General features: G+C 40.6%; 1 protein-coding gene across 1 annotated transcript; it reads right to left on the minus strand.

The window, feature by feature from the left end:
- Positions 1 to 635: 635 nt before the first annotated feature.
- Positions 636 to 17,914, minus strand: LOC121000058. Its single transcript, XM_040431083.1, has 5 exons — positions 17,354 to 17,914; positions 10,101 to 10,433; positions 7,262 to 7,420; positions 6,929 to 6,963; positions 636 to 1,230 (listed from the first exon to the last, which is right to left on the minus strand). The coding sequence occupies exons 1-5, from the start codon at positions 17,427 to 17,429 to the stop codon at positions 1,051 to 1,053; spliced, it is 783 nt and encodes a 260-aa protein (XP_040287017.1). The 5' UTR covers positions 17,430 to 17,914; the 3' UTR covers positions 636 to 1,050.
- Between the last annotated feature and the right edge of the window lie 5,772 nt (positions 17,915 to 23,686).

Genomic DNA, 23,686 nt, shown 5'->3' on the forward strand with positions numbered 1-23,686 from the left:
GAATAGGGGAGGTGAGGTTCTGCTCTAGAAGAGTCACTCCTCTCTGGTCTGACTGATGGTCTGACAAAAAAGTGTTAAGGCTGGGTTTACATCTGCTCTGTGAACTCCAGCAGTCTGTTCCGGCGGAGGAACGGACTGCTGGAGTTCACCGTATCCGGCATAGTCGGATACCACAGTGTACCGCTGGATCCTATTCACTGTAATGCGATCCGGCGGTGATCCGGTGGCTTTCTGGCACATATACCAGCTTTTGGCTGTGTAGCATTATTTGTCTGGCTGAAAGCCAAGATCTACACCGGATCCAGTGCCGGAGTTCACAACACAGTGTGAACCCAGCCTAAGTGGTGCGCTGAAAGTCCAGAAAGAGAAAAAGTTAAAGACTGTGACTTCAAAATTCTATCCACTAAACCATCCAGAATTATTTTCTTTTGTGTAAAAACAAAAAAGAAGCACAATAAGAGGAAAGCAGCTCTGCTCTATGGTGGGTGAACGCTATCCTCTAGGACAAATGAATGTTAGTCCTGAGTTTTAAATAAATCCACAAAATGAGGCAGAATTCCAAAGGGCCCAGTTAAAAAATGTAATAAAATACTGGATCCTTGGGGAGCTGCCTCATTTTCAGGATGTCAAAAAAATATTACATAGAATATTCACATATACAGTAGGTTGTTAATATGTGAAGAAAAATGATGGAAGTTTAAGTATTTGAAGAACTGGATAAGGAAATGTTAACTCAATCTTCCCATTTTCTCCCAAATGTACACATGCACCTTTCAAATACAAAATAAATGCTATTATCTACATCCGCTCAGTACATAATCTGTCATGATTTCATGCCAACATTATTTTTTTAAACATATTCCTGGTTTTGAGGTTGCAGAATTGGTAAATGCACAATAGTCTAAAATTATTACTCAACGGTCTGCAAAAGTAGCAATTTTTCCCGTCAAGTTGCAGAGAAATTTTTTCATGGCAACACTAGAACCAGAGCAGCCAATGTTCCTTAATATACATTCAAAATTGGATTCCTATCAGTCCAGTTTTGTCAATTCACGCTGATCGCCCCCTCTTCTCTCCCATGGATGGGGTCTGTTGTGGGAACATGATTGTTGCATATTCCACATGTTCTGATATGCTCAGTTCTGTTGATTTCCTGTAGGGGTGACTAGCTCCAAATTCTAAAGTCCCATAGTTTACAGTATAAACTGAAGGATCCTGAGGAGGTTTTTCCTATTGATAAAGAAAAAGACACATTGAATATGATGTGCTTCATTACATTGTCCCGATATCGATTTGTTAACCTTTCTAGTTTGATGTTATGAGCAGTGATGGCTTATAATAGGGGCATCTGTGGCGACAGCCGTGGCCCTGACGCACCTGAGGCGCCCATCTCTGCCAAAAATGCCAATCACAAAAAAGGGAGGTTGAAGAATAGGAGTGCCAGGGTCCAGGTTGTCTGCTCACATTCACTGCTGCCTCATTTGACTTGCGTTGTTGGATGCGGGAAGGAGAAAAGAACCTGTGATGACATCATTGCCATGTGACTAGTAACATATGGATGTTACTGGTCACATGGAGAAAACGTCATCACAGGTCCTTTGTCCTACCAGCATCCAGGAGGAGTCTTACTGCAGGAGAAGCTTTATGTTGAGATTACCTCAGGAAAAGGTGACAGAAGGTGTTAAACTATATACTGCATACTGTGAGGCACTGCATACTGTGGGGTGTTATACTATGTACTGTGGGGTACTATATACTGTGGGGTATTATACTATACACTGTATACTGTGGGGTGTTATACTATATACTGCATACTGTAGATTATTATAAACTGCATACTGTGGGGTGTTATAATATATACTTCATACTGTGGATTACTATAAACTGCATACAGTGGGGTGTTATACTATAGACTGCATACCGTGGATTACTATAAACTGCATACTGTGGGGTGTTATACCATATACTGGATACTGTGGGTTGTTATATACTATATACTCTGGGTTTTATACTATATACTGTATACTGTGGGGTGTTATACTATATACTGTATGCTATGATGTGTTATACTATATTCTGTGGGGTGTTATGCTATAGACTGCATACCGTGGGGTGTTATACTATATACTGTGGATGTTATACTATATGCTGCATACTGTGGATTACTATAAACTGCATACTGTGGATGTTCTACTATATACTGTATACTATGATGTGTTATACTATATACTGTGGGATGTTATACTATATACTGTGATGTGTTATACTATTTACTGTGGGGTGTTATACTATAGACTGCATACCGTGGGGTGTTATACTATGGACTGTGGATGTTATACTATATACTGTATACTGTGTGGTGTTATACTATATACTACATACTGTGGATTACTATAAACTGCATACTGTGGGGTGTTATACTATATACTGGATACTGTGGGGTGCTATATACTTTGGGTGTTATACTATATGCTGCATACTGTGGATTACTATAAACTGCATACTGTGGTTGTTCTACTATATACTGTATACTATGATGTGTTATACTATATACTGTGGGATGTTATACTATATACTGTGATGTGTTATACTATTTACTGTGGGGTGTTATACTATAGACTGCATACCGTGGGGTGTTATACTATGGACTGTGGATGTTATACTATATACTGTATACTGTGTGGTGTTATACTATATACTACATACTGTGGATTACTATAAACTGCATACTGTGGGGTGTTATACTATATACTGGATACTGTGGGGTGCTATATACTATATACTTTGGGTGTTATACTATATGCTGCATACTGTGGATTACTATAAACTGCATACTGTGGATGTTATACTATATACTGTATACTATGATATGTTATACTATATACTGTGGGGTGTTATACTATAGACTGCATACCGTGGGGTGTTATACTATGGACTGTGGATGTTATACTATATACTGTATACTGTGTGGTGTAATACTATATGCTGCATACTGTGGATTACTATAACCTGCATACTGTGGGGTGTTATACTATATACTGGATACTGTAGGTTTTTATATACTCTGGGTTTTATACTATATACTGTATACTGTGGGGTGTTATACTATATACTGTGGGGTGTTAAACTATATACTGCATACTGTGATGTGTTATACTATATACTGTATACTGTGGGGTGTTATACTCTATACTGTGGGGTGTTATACTATATACTGTGATGTGTTATACTATAGACTGCATACCGTGGGGTATTATACTATATACTGTGGATGTTATACTATATACTGTAGGGTGTTATACTATATACTGTGGGGTGTTATATCATCCCACAATATATAGTATAACACCCCACAGTATACAGTATATAGCATAGCACCCCACAGTATATAGTACATTACACCCCACAGTACAGTATATAGCATAACACCCCACAGTAAACAGTATATAGTAGAACATGCACAGTATACAGTATAACACCCACAGTATAGAGTATAGCATCCCACAGTATGCAGTATGTAATATATCATCCCACAATATATAGTATATTACATACTGCATACTGTGGGATGCTATACTCTATACTGTGGGTATTATACTGTATACTGTGGGTGTTCTACTATATACTGTTTACTGTGGGGTATTATGCTATATACTGTACTGTAGGGTGTTATGTACTATATACTGTGGGGTGTTATGCTATATACTGTATACTGTGGGGTGTTATACTGTATACTGTGGGGTGTTATACTATATACTGTACTGTGGGGTGTTATGTACTATATACTGTGGGGTGCTATGCTATATACTGTATACTGTGGGGTGTTATACTATATACTGTATACTGTGGGGTGTTATACTGTATACTGTGGGGTGTTATACTATATACTGTGGGGTGCTATACTATATACTGTGATGTGTTATACTATATACTGTGGGTGTTATACTATATACTGTGTACTGTGGGGTGTTATACTATATACTGTGTTTTGTTGGGTGTTATACTATATACTGTGGGTGTTCTACTATATACTGTTTACTGTGGGGTGTTTTACTATATACTGTACTGTTGGGTGTTGTGTACTATATACTGTGGGGTGCTATGCTATATACTGTATACTGTGGGGTGTTATACTATATACTGTGGGGTGCTATACTATGTACTGTATACTGTGATGTGTTATACTACAGTATATACTGTGGGTGTTATACTATATACTGTGTACTGTGGGGTGTTATACTATATACTGTGGGTGTTATACTATATACTGTCCCATACCCAGTTCATCTCAGTTTGCAAGATTTAATGACTTTATCTTTTGGATTGTGCACCACCTCGCTGGTTTTTGTTTGGAGGTATCGAGAGGCTTGTGCAGGCACGCACCAGTGTGAACACGCATCAGCAGTGCCACGTATGATTCTTTTGCTGTTGGTTCTACTATATACTGTTTACTGTGGGGTGTTATACTATATACTGTACTGTGGGGTGTTATGTACTATATACTGTGGGGTGCTATGCAATATACTGTGGGGTGTTGTACTATATACTGTGGGGTGTTATACTGTATACTGTGGGGTGTTATACTATATACTGTGGGGTGTTATACTATATACTGTGGGGTGCTATACTATATACTGTATACTGTGATGTGTTATACTATATACTGTGGGGTGCTATGCAATATACTGTGGGGTGTTGTACTATATACTGTGGGGTGTTGTACTATATACTGTGGGGTGTTATACTGTATACTGTGGGGTGTTATACTATATACTGTGGGGTGTTATACTATATACTGTGGGGTGCTATACTATATACTGTATACTGTGATGTGTTATACTATATACTGTGGGGTGTTATACCATAGACTGCATACCATGGGGTGTTATACTATATACTGTGGATGTTATACTATATGCTGTATACTGTGTGGTGTTATACTAGATACTGTGGGGTGTTATACTATATACGTACTGTGGGATGTTATACTACATACTGCATAATGTCGGGTGTCATACTATATACTGTGTACTGTGGGTTGTTATACTATATACTGTGTACTGTGGGGTGTTATACTATATACTGTATACTGTGTAGTGTTATACTATATACTGTATATTGTGAGGTGTTATACTGTATACTGTGGGGTGCTACACTATATACTGTATACTGTGGAGTGTTTTACTATATATTGTGGGGTGTTATACTATAGACTGTGTGGTGTTATACTATATACTGTGGAGTGTTATACTATATATTGTGGGGTGTTATACTATAGACTGCATGCTGTGGGGTGTTATACTATATACAGTGTGGTGTTATACTATATACTGTTGGATGTTAAACTACATATTGCATACTGTGTGGTGCTATACTATATATTGTGGGTGTCATACTATATACTGTATACTGTGGGGTGTTATACTATATACTGTATACTGTGGGGTGTTATACTATCTACTGTGGGTGTTATACTATATACTGTTTACTGTGGGGTGTTATGTACTATATACTGTGGGTGTTATACTATATACTGTATACTGTGGAGTGTTATACTATATACTGCATACTGTGGGATGTTATATACTATAAGGGGCTGGGGCTGTTATACTATATATTTTATATAGTTTTCTTTAATATTTACCAGGGGGGGGAAATTACTATGGAGCAAAATGCAAAAGGCAGGATGGTCAGGACAAATGGAGAGAGGGGGCCCAAGATAGGTAAACAGCTCCAGGCCAATAATACACTTAATCTGCCCCTAGTTATGAGTGTCTAAATGTATCTAAATGTGTATCTAAATGCATTTGTAGCATTGTGGAATTTTAAAGATAGAAACATAAGTTAAAGTGAAAGTCTAAACTGAAAATTTGACACTGTGAACATATAGCCAACATACCTGATACCGTCCTAATGATCTATCCTGCTTTTGTTCCTCCATTCTGTTACCATCATCACAAGTACAGCAATAGTCTGAGACAACTCTTCCCCTCTCCCCCCATCCTCTGATGGGCCAGCACTCATACACAGCAGCTACAACATTGGCGCTGGTCCATCTAAGCATCGGGAGGAGTTGGAATCACAGACTATCATCATTCATAGTATAGTCTGAGATTGTGGTGGCCATTTTGTGAAGGCAACAGGGGAGCAGAAGAAAGCACCAAGAAGCACCAAGTATGTTGACATTAGCAATGTATAGTCATATTTTCAGTTTGGACTGGAAAGTAGTTTTATTTATCTTCAGAGTGTGTACAAGACTGTAATAAAGTAGATAGAAAGTAGTCCTTGTTCTGAAAGGTACTGTAAGTGCATAAAAAGATGCTTAATTAGGAAAGCATAAGTGGGTTATCTCTCATCCCACCATAAGAACTTATCATCTGTCCACAGAATAGATGATAAGATCTGATCAATTGGTTTCTGACTGCTGGGACCCCCATCGTTCACAACAACTGGATCCCATAGTCATCATAGTAAATAGAGCCATGGTCACTGATGTGTGATGATACTCTATTCAACTCTATGGGATTGCCAAACAGAAGTGGAGTACAGCTGTCTGGCAGGCCCAAAGAGATGAATAGAGTGTCAGTGTGCAGGTGTGACATCGCACCAATCAATCCAGGGACTCATGGACCCCATTCTTGAGATTGTTGGGATTCTAGCGATTGGACCTCCACTGATCAGATACTTATCACCTATCCTGAGAAGAGATGAAAAGTTATTATGGTAGGAGCCATTCATGAAACATGCCATGCCAACATACCAGTTATACCCTATTCAAAATATACCATTCAAGTGTAATATTTTTGGCTTACTCTTAACGTAACCATGCAGCAATCTCATATTTTAATCCAGTGTTTATTAAACTTCTCTTTTTTTTACAGGTTAATGGGAAATACATTGAGATATGAGAAGTCTGAACATTACTCACCAGGTCCTGTTGCTGAGGCTGAGGAACATTGTTTCCTAAAGTATAAAAAAGTCATATTTATTTTTCTATAAACAGCTCACAGTCACAATTATAATTAAAAATTTTTGAGAAATGCAGAAATTTAAAATTTTGTGCTGAATAATGTCTCTTAAATTTTATTAGGACTGCACGAAGAGAAGCTGGAGATGTGGAGCTCAGTATCATGATATATATATATGAAACTAATCTAGAATGTCAGACCCAAACTTGGGAACTTCATCACTTTACAAACCAATCACATATTGATATTACATAGTACATTATTAAATAGCTCTAAAATATTGTAATGCTTACTTTGCTTGTCCCAAATAAAAATGATGGCAGAGCCGACTGCTAGGAGCAGGAGAAGTGCCAAAATGACAGAGGTAGCTATAATGGCAGTTTTTAGTGAATCTGGGTTACCTTCTGGTAAACCTTCATGATTGGTTTTATCAGTCACCGCACTTGGGGAACCTGACAGAAGGAAACATAGATTTATTACCACAATATTACAAGAAACAATTCTGTGTTACTATTTAAAAGTGGTCAGTGGTCAATTATGAGAATTGATTAAAGAGGTTGTCTAAAAAATTCAGGCATATTGCTTTCTACAAAAGCCTGGAAAAAGTTGAGCAGAGCTAACAGTCAATGAAGTGACAAGCCACTGTCTTAGTGCTGCTACCAGCTAATTCTTGCCATTGGCAAGGGTTCATAGCAGTCCAACCCCTGAAGATTACATATGATGATACATCATTGAGAGATGCAATTAATGTCTACTACTTTAAAAGTATACAGGAAATTCAGTAGCCCAGCTCAGTTATCATTCTATTTTTGACTAAAAAAGCACAGATAAAATAATTTATACTGTGATATTCTAGTGGCATCCTCAATAAGCTGCTGGACCCACACAGATCTAGAGAATTGTATGGTCCTGCTCCTTATCCCAGGAGAAGAGTCTGCATATGTAAATTTCTTTAAACGAACCTCTGAGCCGCCTCGTTTTCACGAAAGTTTGTGATTTATTTTGTGCTTTCTGCCAGGCTTGACACATTTGTACGAAGTGGGTAGAATGAGGGCAAGAGGGACATTGCCCGACAGATTTAAGATTATTAACGCCAGATTTCTGGTGCAAGTTCCACCTGAAATCTATGCCAACTCCAAGCTGGAATAGACTTCAGATTCTGGCGCACAGACCTGACGATATGCACCAAAATTACTGAGGTGTGTGCCTCTAATAAATTCAGAACATTATCTCATGCCACCACAAACTAGAAAGGCTAGTCTTCATAATTCAATAACCTCTATGTGTATTTAATGCATCTAGTGTCAAGCAAAGATGTGCAAATCTATTCTAAACAGATCAAATTTGTCTTGAATTTCCCAACAATTTGGAATTTTGCAGTTCAATTTGGACAAATTTCTCAAAATTGTGGCCACAATTTTACAGGTCTGAAGACAGAGAAGAAGGCATCTGTCACATAGAAGGGATAATTTGTGGACCATATTTTAATTTTTTTAAAAACTCAGATAGTATGTTATTAAACAGGATGTTGGTTACCACTGGCTAACATGCCGATACCCAAAGCCATATATATGTCACTTTGACATTACTAATGCTGTCTTGTCACTAAAGAGCTTGAAATGAGCTGGATACAGTCCTAGGAGATGTCAAAGTATCATACACAACTTTTTAGGGCAATCTAAGCACTTTTGATTCAGGTACAATTCAACTGATTCTTTAAAATCAGACCCAAATTGAATTTCAGCAGTTTCGCTCATCTCTAGTGTCAAGTTATCGATGTAAGAAAGTAGGCTGTGTAAGATATTAGCTACTGATTCTCATCATTAGTATGGAAGAAAAATTTTAACAGTGCTCCACGTGTCAAGTGTTTCTGCTTAACCCCTCAAGAATGTGGTCAATTTTAGACGTTCAGGGTGCAGCAACTTTTTTGGCTTAGTTTTTTTTCCTTGTGGCGTTCTGAGAACCATAACATTTTTATTTTACTGCTGACAGTTTTTTATATTTAAAGGGAACCTGTCAAAAGATTCAAACTACAAGCAGCATGAAATCCTGACAGGATCCCTAATTACAGAAAGCTCTGAAACGCTGTGGTATTTCCGAGAAAATATAGTTTACAAATGAACCGCGCACAGGGAGAAGAGTCATAGGAATATGGGGATGGTATTCCTTAGCCTTCTCCTCGCCTGGCTTGGCTAGAATTACAGGTCTCTCCCTGTTCCTGACCTATTTTACAATTTGCTTTGTCTCAAAAATCATAGTGTTTCAGAATAAAATATAGCTCTCTGTTATGAGGGAGCCTGTCAGGATTTTGCCATAACCATCTTGTGACAAGGGCACCATTTGGGGGTAAATATAATTCATTTGTTTCTTTTTTTCTGTTTTTTTTTCAACAATGTTCTCCACTCATAGAGGCGACCTTGATGTGGTGAGTGGCTTATTACGCTTTGGCCAAAATGTACACTAATGCCTCATTCAACATCCAGCATGGAGGCAGGGCAGAGTGCTGGTTGCAGAGTGCTATTGCATTTGTGTTTTTATGTGTATTTCGCCATAGCGATGTGCACCTGCATACAGGGTTGTGCTGACTGAATCCCCCACATTTTTTCAATGTTCACCATGTGATATAACTAACATGCTAGGGACTTCAATATAACATTTTTATCACAAGCATAATACAATTTGCAGCACTATTGTGTTACATATTAAGAAGGGCCCAATAGGCATATAGACATGGCAGGCCAAACAGCCTTGCATCACAAGGAGTGCCGATGAGGTGACAGAGGGAGCCCCTACCTCTCTCTAACCACTTAGATGCCAGTCTATATTGACTACATTGACCACAGCATTTACAGGTTTAAACAGCTGAGAACTAAAGGTATTACAGCTGTCATCCATATTATGTACATCTGTGGCACTGAAAAAATAGATATGTGCCTATAGTGATCATACAATGTATCTAGAAAGCAAGGAAAAAGTATAGTGGGGATTTTTATAATTAAAGTCAGCGCAGATGGAAATGTGGAACAAGATAGACATTCTTATTAGCATTTCTAGGTACTAAGTAGTATACACTATATTAACAATATTAAATATATAAAAATATAAGACAACTTTAGTAAATGACATACTTACTATCCACAAACAGCTCTGACTCTGTACTGCCAATGATCTGCTCTCTTGCCGATGCGTTTACAAGACCACAAGAATATTTTCCACTATCATTTAATGTAACATTGAGTATATGCAGTTTAGCTTCTCGCAGCTTCCAGTTAATAACGACATGCAGTCTTTGATTCTCAGTTGTATTCTGTGTATCTGCAATTTTCACAGTTTCATTCTCTATTTTGTACCAGTTAAAGTCCCCTGGATTGTAGTTCAGCACTGAAATGTTGCAAGTGAAGGTAGCAGTTGCTCCAGGTTTTACATAGCGTCTTGGGGGAGAATGGACAAACTGAAGTTTCCCTTCTGCAGAAAATAGACATAAGATGGTTTGAAATAAAATCTATGGCAGAAATAAAATCTAGTGCCCATTTTTAGAGGAAGTACAAGGTACAGCTACATCATGATCACATAGTTAGGAGAATTTTTCTTATCTAGATACCTATCTGTAAGTGTTGTACATATCACTTCCTTATGGCTCAGTATGCAGGAAACTGTAAAAATGGATTTTTGGACCGCTTGTTCCGGCGCTTGTCTGGAGGAAATATTCTCCAGGATCACTGGTAGGGTGAAGTGCAGATTGTCCTGAAGAAGAGGGCTTTTCACCCTCAAAACGCGTTGACTATCCTGCTAATAAAACTATCTACTTCACTCTACCAGTGATCCTGCTGAATATTTCCTCCAGACAAGCGCCGGAACAAGCGGTCCAAAAATCAGTTTTTACTGTTTCCTGCAATTTTCCCTGTGCATACCTCACCATTTGAGGCCCCACAGAGTAGTCGCGGCTGCAGTCTGGAACATGCCGTTGTGCTGGTCGGCAAAGAATCACCATTAAAGCTCTTAACAGTGATTGTGACTCCTCACAACCTGGCATGTAAGCGTACCCTAACCCATTTAATTCTCTTTTATTTACACTGATTCTACACATGTGGCGCTGCCTCCTGTTTTTCTTTTTATCCTATTATGGCTCAGTATATGACAATATTGTTCAAATTCTTAAAAGGATCTATTCTAGACAATAGTTTTTCAAGCCAGTTATAAACCAACATTTCAGAAAGACATTATGAATATGTATTAACAACCTATAGAAATGTTTCCAGTTTTTAATACTAGTGTAAGATAACATTACAGGTAACATAGGAAGGTTCACCATATTTTACTACAATGTTGACCCAAAAGAAAGCAAAGACCCTTATTATACAGAAGCCAATTTTCCTCATCTCGGGGGTAAATTCCTTCTTGACTTCAAATATGGAAATGAGAATAAATCCTCCTGGATCAATGATTGTTCTTCGGTAATCTGGTAGTTATAACTTGTAACAGTATTGCCTTCAAGAAAGTCATCCAGACCCCTTTAAAACAATTTTAGCTAATTCGCCATTACTCTTACAGTGAAAAGTGTTCTTGCCGTTGTAGAAGACTTGCTATTATCGGTGGATGGATGAGTAAAATATTGATTCTGTTTTCTTTACTATGATATGACCATAGACATACAGTAACTGGTGTGCCATATTATTTTGTTAGAATTTTCTTTTTTTATAGTTTTCCATTTCAATATTGGACAGTCAAGCCAATCATTTTCATAATGCTAGCTTTCCTAAGACATAATAACGCTATTATGTGGTATATTAATTGGTCAACCTGTAATCTACCTATGGATAAATGTTATCTTTTAAATTTCATGAATGATTTCAATTTAAAAATTTTTTTATTATATCATTTCATTATAGCGAGTGTACTGTAGGGGTTAGCAACCTCCAGCACTTTATCTGTTGTGGAACTACAGCCCCCATCATTCTCTGTTCACTTCTATTGGAGTTCTGAGAACAGCCAAGCAAGTGTGTTTGCTGGGAGTTGTAGTTTCACCACAGCTTGAGTGCTAAAGGTCAGAGCCCAATATTAGACAAGTTGTTCCCGACATGGTTATAGAAGACATTCTGTGCAGCCTCCAAACCATCTGGTCACACACGTTTGTCTGTGTCTAGTGGCAATTTCTATTTCAAAGAGGAGTGGTCCGTAAGGCAGGAAAAGGGACAGGCAAGTACTAATGACACACTGTGAGACCCAGAATGGAGGTCTTTTGATCCCTGTGTGATACTCTAGTAAGGAGTAGACGAAGTGGAGAGGCAGCCATTCATTGTAGTTTTTGGAAATTGTGAAACTTTCAACTATTTCAAAAACTCAACTAAAATGGAGAGAGTCACTTTCTGGAGTGCAAACAAGGGAGAAGTGGACCCACATTCTCCCAATAGGTCGAAGTCCTGGAGATGGATCCAGAACCCATGTGGCATTCATGGCATATACTTTCAGATGGTAATACCATTTTAAGTTTTATTGCAGCCCTTGGAATTGGTTCAACCTTTGAATGTGGCCCTCGGACCAGAAATGGTTGTGCATTCCTAATCTAGCATAAGCCTTATTAATACTCAGTATTAGCCCCCAAGATCTGGAACTCCCTCCCAGAACATATTAGAACTATACCAGACTACCTGGAATTCAGGAAGCTGGTTAAGACCTGGCTATTTGTGTAGGATGACGTAGGGGCCCACCAATACAGCCGGCCACAAGCGCTTCGATCGGATTGAGTTCCTCTAGAGCGCTATATAAGGACTTAGTAACATAACATAACAATACAAATCACAGATTCCTGATGAGTTACTTGATAGCCTAGTTGCTAGTTATTTGCAGGACTTGTTATAAATGTAGTTATGGCTAAAGTTACAGTTCATTGCTGTGAAACCCAAAATATGAATAAAACCAATAAGTGGTGAAATGAATAAAAACAATAATGGGGTAGTAACAATATATTCTGTTGTGATATGTCAGTGCCATCTACACTGTGTACAGTATACAGTTTATAACATACTACCAATGGTAATATTAAAGGGGATTTCTGTGCTTTCTATATTGATTACCTATACTCTGGATAGGTCCGACACCCAGCACACCCAAAAATCTGCTTTTTGAGGAGGTCATGGTGCTCAGTAAGCACTGTTGCCTCCTTGCAGCATATTAAGCACAGCACCATACATTGTGTAGCTACTGTGCTTCATATTGCAGCTCAGACCTATTCAATTGAATGAGACTGAGCTGCAACTAGGCCATGTGACCAATGAACATGGCGTCACTGGTCTAGGAAGAGGCCACACAGCACCTCAGCCTCTTCAACAGCTGGTCAGCGGTGGTCCCAGATGTCGTACCCCCACCAATAAGATATTGATCACCTATCCTCAAGATAGGTCTCTTCAGTAATGAAGACCCAGAAAAAAACTTTAAACTAAATAGTAATATAAGAAATTAAAACCACGCTCTAAACCAAGACTAAAACCTAATGTTAAAACAGTCATTTGCATTTATGAATGAAAATTACAGCAAGTCCTAGTTTACATAGCTATAACTACTAGAGAGGGGTCGTTGATCCAGGGAGATATTCTGATTGCCTGATTGGAGTCGGGAAGGAATTTTTTATTCCCCTAAAGTGAGGAAAATTGGCTTCTACCTCACAGGGTTTTTTGCCTTCCTCTGGATCAACTTGCAGGATGACAGGCCGAACTGGATGGACAAATGTCTTTTTTCGGCCTTATGTACTATGTTACTATGTTACTATGTTACATATGTACTGTTCACGTGGCCCACTATCTGTACTGATAAGTGTGATGCCATAAAACACTATAAATGGCAGTGATACTAGTAAATGATACATCATGGCATAGCTACAACAGGGGTCTGAAGTAATGGCAATGCCAACGTAAAGATATGCTACTTTTGAGTCTTGTTAGGTTGCCATGCATTTTTAGGCAGATTTCTATATACAGACTTAGATAAATCTGCACACCTGCGCTTCCGTCCCTTCATGTCCCCTTCTCTCTCTGGAGTCGCTGCTGGGTACTGCTGCCCGGACTACCTAAAAGTGTATACTTGTAGAGAGGTCTGATCCCGCAGAATGAGAGTGAAGTACCCGCGCTGATATGGGGATGTGTGAGTGGAGTACTTCACTCATATTCTGCAGAATCAGACCTCTCTACATGATTTCTATATACAATTGGCATTAACATGCTAGCGATCACATTTTCAAATTCACAGATCTTTCATGCCCTTTACATTTACAAAATTTAATAAAATTCTGCTTTTGTGTAAATGTAAATTACATGGTGCAAGTAATATAGGTATATTTTAAAAGTGTTGTCCAGAATTTTCATACTGATGGCCTATCCATTATCTAACTGGGAGGAAGGGGGGGGGGGGTCCAACACCCCATACCCCTGCTCCATGCTGGTAGTCAGCACCAGAAATCGTCAGCTCTGTCCATTGTGTACTGGATGGAGCTGGTTACTGTACTTCTGCTGCTGCCATTGAAGTGAATGGGAGAAGCACTGCAGCAACCAGCTCTGTCCACTACACAATGGATGCAGCTGTGTAGTTCTGGCGACAACTTCTTGTGCCAGAGCTAGTCAGGAACAGCTGATTTCCTTCCAGGTTCTCGTACCCCACTGATCAGGGAGTCATGGCATATCTTCAGAATAGGCCATCAATATAAAGATCCTGGACAGAAATACATTGGTTCCATCCATCAACAACTGCTTCAGCAAAACTGTAGCTTATGAAAGATTTTACAGCATGCTGCAGACCTCATTTATTTTAAACATTAAAATATAAAAAAGTTAATATTTTCAAATCCTTATACAAGGATGTTGACGGTTAAAAGAATTTCTGATTATAGGAAAAATAGTGTATTGACACGTTGATAATAAAATGTGTTTTAGGCCCACATTATTATTATTAGTAGTAGTAGTATTTATTTGTATGTCATTACTATATTATTATTTTTTGTATGTTATTACTATATTACAGTAATTATTATATATTTTATTTATTATTTAATAATGTTTATTATTTGTTTATTTATTATTATATTTGTGCCAAAATTTCGGTGCACTTTTTTGACACAATTGACACCACACACCCCTTTACTCCAAACTACACCACTTTGTCTAAACACTTTGGAAAATGGCTGAGAATGTCAGAAATCTTATTGGTGCAGATGCTTGATAAATGTGTCTAAAAGCATTTTGGAGCAAATTACTCCACAGCAGTGGCACAAATCCATGAGTAATTGTGGGCCATTTACTAGACAGGTAGATCTGGACAAGCAGGAGATACTCCATATTATTCTAAGTGTATGTGAAAAAAGTATGTAGCATTGGTACTTTAACATTTCTAAGGGTCCGAACATGTAGCTATATTATGGTAGTTTGATAAGATGTACGTTCTCTTTTGCTTTTTTTTTTATGCTGCAATTTTTCAATCATTCAAGTTTATTATTTTTTTCTAAATCTCGTTGTATCTTTTTCTACCTCAGATTTCCTGTATCTAGTATTTAGTGTTTCTAAACCACTTTCACGTGCATGAAACACATGAAGGTCATTATCTCAAACTATGATGATAAGCAAGGTTGACTACATGTGTAATAATTAACACATATTCATATAGCATGACATAGTATAGTATGGTATTCTAAGGTATAACATAATGTGTTATGGTAAGGGATAGTATAAGAGCTAGCTAGCTAATGTATAATATGGTGTGAAAGTATAGTATAACATGTTATTGTATAATATTGTGCAGTTAGGTATACCATATTATGGTATGGCAATTTATTGTATGATATAAGGTATTCTATTGTATAATATAGTAGGAAAGGATATTGGTTAATGCGGTATTGTGGAATGGTAAAATATGTTATTGCAGGTTTATTTATAATACAATTTAAGGCTAGTTTCGCATCAGCGTTTTTCCTTTCCGGTATCTGTCATAGGATCTCAATACTGGAGGAAAATGCTTCAGTTTTTTCCCCAATTATTGTCAATGGGGACAAAACTCAACTGAAGGGAACAGAGTGCACCAGAATGCAGTCCATTCTGTTTCATTGCGTTCCCATGACGCACACAAAAGTGCTGCAAACAGTGTTTTTGAGTGCATCATGGGATGCGGACGAAAATGGATCCAGCATGAAACACAACAATGTAAGTCAATGGTGCCCGATCCGTTTTCTCGGACACAAAAGAAAACAGATCCGGTGCCCATTGACTTACAATAGTTTTAGTGCCGGATCCGTCAAGGCCATTTTAGAGATAATACAACCTGATCTGTTCATAACGGGTACAGCCGGTTGTATTATCCTAAAGGAAGCGATTTTGCTGAACCATGACGGATCCAGCAAAAACGCTTATGTGAAAGTAGCCTAATATAGTGTAGATAAGGTAATGTATAATATGCTATCATAAGATATTGTATAGTATGGTATCATATAATACCATTCAGAAAAGGTATTGCATAATATGCTATGATAAGGTATGGTATGGTAAGGTATTGTATAATGTGGTTCATTGGGTACTATATAACATAGTATGGTGAGATATAGTATAATATGGTAAGGTATGGTATAATACGGTATAGTAAGGTATGTATAACATGGTATTGTAAGATATAGTATAACATGGTATAGTAAGGTATGTATAATATGGTATGGTAAGATATAGTATAACATGGTATTGTATAGTATGGTTTAGATAAGGAATTGTATGGTATGGCACAATATATAGTATAATATGGTAAGGTATAATATGGTTTAGATAATGAATTGTATAATATGGTAATGTGAGTTATATAATATGGTGTGGTAAAGTACAATGTAATGTTATGGTAAGTATAATATGCTATGGTTAAGGTTTTGTATAATATGGAAGGGTAAGGCATTGAGTAATATAGTTTGGAATAAAAATATGAAGTATGAAAGTAAATGATTCATGTATGTGTTCTGCTTATAGGGATATACATACCTTTACAGAATAAGGTGGTACTTTAACGTCCACGTTAACCATAATAGACTAACACTGACTCATCTCTAAAGATCTAAATACAGCATATCAGGGCACACAGCAGTGAGTTATAAAGGCCATGCTTCTATATTGTGAGCCACTTATCTAGTCACAGATTTGGGTAGATCTTGTTTAATAACTTATTTCATTCATCCTAAAATAATATTGATTTGAGTAGATATCAGTTCTGACCTTTTGTATATTACAAACGTATTTTTCCTATAAATGGTCTAAAGATCTATATATATATAAAAAAGCTCTATAGATACAGATATATGCAGATATATATATATAGACATACATGCGTGTGTGTAATCAGTAAAATACAAAGTGAAGCCACATTCTTACCAGGGGAGGCATGTCCCAGAACAATGCTGACACAGATACCGAGCGTGATAAGACACAAAAGCTCCATTCTCATCATAGAGAGCGGGGGAGTCTGGCTTCCCTCTGTCTTGCCCTACTTGAATGTAAACTTGAGGCGACACCTGTGTATCTTAATTGTTAAAAAAAAATAAAGAAATCCGTTCTGATGATAGAAGTAGGAACTTGTGGTGTGTAGAATGGATGGTCTCTCGGTGGCTTGTGGTCTACCGTGGTTTGTCTGGTGTGCTTTTGTTCTCAGTTTTCTTACACAGAGAATTAAACGGACTTCAGATTAAAAGACTTGTCCATAGAGAATGTTGACAAAGAAAAAGTCCAAGATTTCTTTTAGGTTTTGAGCTCTTGTAAGTCATATATCCAATATCAAACATAGAAAACTGTTTAGTAGTAATATTCTTTTCCCATCCTATGTCCAGTCACTGGTTTCTAAGTAGCCATTGTTTCATCTGGATTAAGAAGTTCCTTCACGAGTAGAGGCCTCGTCTGCTGAAAGTATGCTGAGAAGAGAATAACACAAGGTAGCATCTGAACATCTGCACGTCACCTGCTTTCATGATGTACTATTTCTCATTGCAGGAGGAGTAATTTAGCTGCATCTCTTCACACTGGAGGTGGGGAAAAGAAGACACATACCCTGAGTAATACACCATAGGAAACGTTGAGGCACTCTGATTAGAACGCTGCAGTTAGACTGATACTTTGTCTCTTACTAATGTTGTCAGGTTCATATTATTTTCAGGTGTAAATAAAGCATAATCATAGTATTATATAAAAATGTATCTATCTGTTCAATATACTTTTCTAGCAGAATGACCTAGCTTCGCATGGGTCTATTTAGTTTTTTGTTTGTGTGTGTAGTTAACATATCCACAGCGCCACCCACACACAAACAAAAAACTAAATGGACCCATAACAATGCCATCCACAGTGCCCCCCATATCAGTGACATCCACAGTGCTCCCCATAACAGTGACATCCACAGTGCTCCCCATAACAGTGACATCCACAGTGCTCCCCATAACAGTGACATCCACAGTGCTCCCCATAACAGTGACATCTACAGTACCCTATAACAGTAACATCCATAGTGCCCCCATACAAGTGACATCCACAGTGCCCCCCATATCAGTGACATCCACAGCACCCCCATAACAGGGACATCCACAGTGCCCCCATAACAGTGACATACACAGTGACCCCATAACTGTGACATCCACAGTGCCCCATAATAGTGACATGCAATCCACAGTGCTCCCATAGCAGTGACATCCACAGTGTACCCATAACAGTGACATCCACAGTGCCCCATAACAGTGACATCCACAGTGCCACCATAACAGTGACATCCACAGTGCTCCCCATAACAGCGACATCCAAAGTGCTCCCCATAACAGTGACATCCACAGTGCCCAATAACAGTGACATCCAATCCACAGTGCTCCCATAGCAGTGACATCCACAGGGCACCCATAACAGTGACATCCACAGTGCCCCCATAACAGTAACATCCACAGCGCCCCATAACAATGTCATCCACAGTGCCCCCCATATCAGTGACAACCACAGTGCTACCCAAAACAGTGACATCCACAGTGCCCCCCATATCAGTGACAACCACAGTGCTACCCAAAACAGTGACATCCACAGTGCCCCCCATAACAGTGACATGCACAGTGACATGCACAGTGCCCCCATAACAGTGACATCCACAGTGCCCTCATAACAGTAACATCCACAGTGCCCCCATAACAGTGATATCCACAGCACCTCAATAACAGTGACCTCCATAGTGCCCCCATAACAGTAACCTCCACAGTGCCCAATAACAGCACCTTCACAGTGCCCCTATAACAGTGACATCCACAACGCTCTCATAAAAGTGACATCCACACTGCTCCCAAAACAGTGACATCCATAGTACCCCCCCATAACAGTGACATCCACAGTGATCTAGTAACAGTGACATCCACTGTGCTCCCAAAACAGTGACATGCACATTATCCCCATAACAGTGACATCTACAGTGTCCTCATAATAGTGACATCAACAGTGCTCCAATAACAGTGACATTCAGTGTCCTCATAACTAAGGATGAGTGAACTTCAAGTTTTAAATATTGTTGAGCAAGCATGCTCGGCCGAATACCAGTTTGGCTCGAGCATCACTATGCTCAGCATATGGCGGTACTCGGCCGAGTACCGCATGTGCTCGAGCGTAATGCTCGAATCTCCTCCCCACACGTTTTGCGCCTGCTTATCAGCCAATAAACATGCAGGTAAGTACTGCCCTCACTGTAATGGCAGTATCCATGTTGACTACTGGCATTACAGTGATTGGCTGGCCGGAACGCGTCATCGGGTGCTGTATAGCACCCGATGACACGTGTTCGGCTCATTCTAACTCAGGGAGAGCTGAGCATAGGAAGGGACAGAGAGTGTAGGGAGTGTAATTGAATAACATTTTTCTACAAAAACGTTTCATAGACCCAAAAGTCCTTGTAAGGACTATTGTGTGTGACAGCAGAATATATCTTTGTAGCGCAACCTGTGCTAAATTGCTCAGTGTTAGGGAGAGCTGTGCATAGGAAGGGGACAGACAGTGTAGGAAGTGTAATAGGAGTTTTCAGAGACCCAAAAATCCTTTAAAGATTGTGTGTGACAGCAGCAATATATATATTTAGCGCATCCTGCGCAAAATACCGTGTTATAGGCCGCTGCGGACAGTTGAATTATTCCCGCCACATCTCCTGTGTAAATTGTGCACATCCCTAAAATATAAGTGACATCCAGTACACTTTTTCCGTAGATGGTGTCCCCTGCGGACAGTTTAATTATCCGCGCCACATCTCCTGCTTAAAGTGTGCGCATCCCTAAAATATCAGTGACCGCTGCAGACAGTTAAATTATCCGCACCACATCTCCTGCTTAAAGTGTGTGCATCCCTAAAATATCAGTGACCGCTGCGGACAGTTAAATTATCCGCGTCACATCTCCTGTTTAAAGTGTGCGCATCCCTAAAATATCAGTGACATCCAGTGCACTTTTCCGTAGATGGTGTCCCCTGCGGACAGTTAAATTATCCGCGTCACATCTCCTGTTTAAAGTGTGCGCATCCCTAAAATATCAGTGACATCCAGTACACTTTTTCCGTAGACACTGCGAATTGTGACATTAACTGTGGTACCTGTCCTGTAAAACATTTGCTCATCACAAATACCTTTGTAAATTTTTTTGCACATACACTTCCAAATCCTACGCTACTGTACGTGTGAAATACTTTCAATCATATATCACATTTAAAATGAAGAAGGCGAGCAGTAAGGGACGGGGAAGTGGCCGTGAGGCTGATGGTGCACGCAGAGGCCGTAGCCCTGGGCGCGAAGAAACAGTGCCTGCTGCAAGAGCAGAAGAAAAACAATCATCCAAGATACCTAGCTTCATGTCCCAGTTTGCAGGGCGGCACAGGACGCCACTCTTCAAGTCAGACCAGTGCAACCAGGGGGTCGGTTGGAATGCAGCAGATAATGCTTCCAGTCGGCTAAGCACCACCCTGTCTTTCACCAAGTCCATTCTCAGTAGCCAGGTGTCTGGTCAACACAATCCTCACCCTGATCCTGCTTCCTCCTGCCATTTACTGTCTGGCCAAACAAGTGACCTCTTTTCATTGCCATTACTTGATTTGGCCCTCTCGCCAAGCACGCTTGAAGGGGGACATGAGATCTTGTGCCCTGATTCCCAACCTCTTGAACATCCACAGTCACAAGAACATGACGGTGGGGAACGGCAATTAGTGTTTAATGAGGTGGATGATGATGAGACACAGTTGCCAATGAGTCAACCGCAATTACTGTCTCAAGAGGTTAATAACACACAGTTGTCAATCATTGAGGTTGTGGTTAGGTCAACAAATCAGGAGGATGATCAGAGTGAGGAAGTGGAAGAGGAGGTGGTGGACGATGAGGTCACTGACCCAACCTGGGAAGATGGAAAGCTGAGCGAGGACAGCAGTACAGAGGGGGAGGGATCTGCAGCACCGCAACAGGCTGGAAGAGGCAGTAGGGTGGCAAAAGGGAGAAGGCAGGCCACACCACACAGGCCAGCAACTGTTCCACGGAGCAACCCCTTGCGTAAATCTCCCTTGCCAAGGGGTATATGTTCCGCAGTATGGCGCTTTTCTGAAGAAAGTGCGGACGACAAAATTATAGTAGTTTGCAATCTGTGCGAAAATGAGCTGGGGCGTGAACACTAGTAACCCCAGGCATTTGAACGCAAGCGCAAATACCCAGCCACCCACCCACAGGCCATAGCACTAAATGCGCAACTTTCCAAATTACTGGCCCTGGAAATGTTGCCATTTAGGCTTATGGACACTGACGCCTTCCGCAGCCTGATGTTGGCGGACGTCCCTCGTTACGCAGTCCCCAGCCGCCACTATTTTTCACGGTGTGCCATGCCCGCCTTACACCAACATGTGTCCAGTAACGTCACACGTGCCCTGACCAACGCAGTTGCTGGGAAGCTCCACATAACCACGGACACATGGACAAGTACATTCGGCTAGGGATGCTACATTTCCCTGACGACACACTGGGTGAACGTTGTGGAGGCCGGGAGCGAGTCGTACCCTGGGATGGCATAGGTGCTACCGATGCCAAGGATTTCGGGCCCTACGCCGATCAGGGTTTCCACCAGCACCTAGGCTAGTGGCTCCAACCCCCACTTCTCCTCCTCCTCCTCCTCCTTCGCCTCCTCCTCCATTTCCACCTCCGAATTATCCGCATGCAGCACCAGTCAGTCATCAGTTGGTAGCTGAAAGCAGTGTAGCACTGCAGTGGGGAAGCGGCAACAGGCCGTGCTGAAGCTGATAAGCTTAGGGGACAAACAGCACACAGCCGCAGAGCTGTGGCAGGGGGATAAGAGACCAGACTGAGCTGTGGCTCTCGCCACTCAACCTAGAACTAGGCATGGTTGTGTCTGATAATAGCCCTAACTTGGTGGCGGCTTTGGAGCTCAGAAAGCTCACGCACATCCCATGCCTAGCCCACATGTTCAACCTTGTGGTTTAGCGGTTGCTCAAACCCGACCCCAATTTGTCTGAGCTACTGGTGAAGGTGCGCCGCGTGTGTGCACATTTCCGCAAGTCACCGACAGCTTCAGCCGGTCTGTCAATGCTGCAGCAGCGCTTCAAATTGCCAGCTCACCGGCTGTTGTGCGGCGTGAGCCCGCGCTGGAACTCCACGTTCCACATTTTGGCCAGGCTTTGTGAGCAGCAGAGGGCAGTAGTGGAATACCAGCTGCAACATGGTCGTCGCCTTTCCAGTCAGCTTCCGCTCATCACAAGCGAGGAGTGGTAAAGGATGTCTGACCTCTGTGAGGTTTTAAGAAACAACACAGATGGTGAGCGGCGATAACGCTATTATCAGCATAACCATCCCACTTCTGTGTCTACTGAAACGCTCGCTGCTCACAATTAAGGACGACGCTTTGCATGTGGAAGAGGTGGAAATGGGGAAAACATTACACAGGGTGATAGCCAGACCACCCTCAGTTCGTCTTCTCAGCGCAAATTGGACGATGAAGAGGAGGAAGAGGAGCAGGAGACAGTTGCCTCCGCTACAGAGGGTAGTACCCATGGAAGTTTAATTCCATCTGTTCTGCGTGGGTGGGCAGAAGAGGAGGATAAGGATGAGGAGATTGAGAGTGATCCTCCTGATGACGACAGCGAAGTCTTGCCTGTTGTTACTCTGGCACACATGGCTGACTTCATGTTAGGCTGCCTTTCCCGCTACTCGCGCGTTATACGTGACAACACGGTTCACCCTTCTCGACCCCCGCTACAAAGAGAACTTCTCATCTCTCATTCCTCTGGTGGTGAGGATGAGCAAAATACACTAAATACCAGAAGATCATTGTAGAAAAATTGCTCCAAATATTTCCATCTAACAACGCTGGCGGCAGAGTCCGTAGTTCCTTGGCCAACCAAGGAGGGGAGACAAGGGGAACACACAGCAGTTCCCACAGAGGCAGGGCAACACTCTCCAAAGCCTGGGACAGTTTCATGACACCCCGCGAGCACCCTCACACTGATGCGCGGCCTAGTGCCACAAGAAGGGAAAAATTTTAGAAGATGGTGAAGGAGTACATAGCAGACTGTGTCAGCGTCCTCAATGATCCCTCAGTGCCTTACAACTACTGGGTGTCCAAGCTGGACACGTGGCACGAACTGGCGCTCTATGCCTTGGAGGTGCTGGCCTGCCCTGCCGCCAGCGTTGTGTCTGAGCAGGTATTTAGTGCTGCT

This window comes from Bufo bufo, chromosome 4 (assembly GCF_905171765.1).
Source record: "Bufo bufo chromosome 4, aBufBuf1.1, whole genome shotgun sequence".
In the NCBI taxonomy this organism is placed as follows: Eukaryota; Metazoa; Chordata; class Amphibia; order Anura; family Bufonidae; genus Bufo; species Bufo bufo.

Bases quoted from the DNA above. Each gene is read 5' to 3' on its own strand.
- LOC121000058 (XM_040431083.1), bottom strand. From the start codon at position 17,429: ATGATGAGAATGGAGCTTTTGTGTCTTATCACGCTCGGTATCTGTGTC. The intron at 10,434-17,353 runs GTAAGAATGTGG...TATTTTCTGCAG, and splicing joins TCTGGGACATGCCTCCCCTG to AAGGGAAACTTCAGTTTGTC. The intron at 1,231-6,928 runs GTGAGTAATGTT...CTTTATCAATAG, and splicing joins AGCCTCAGCAACAGGACCTG to GAAAAACCTCCTCAGGATCC.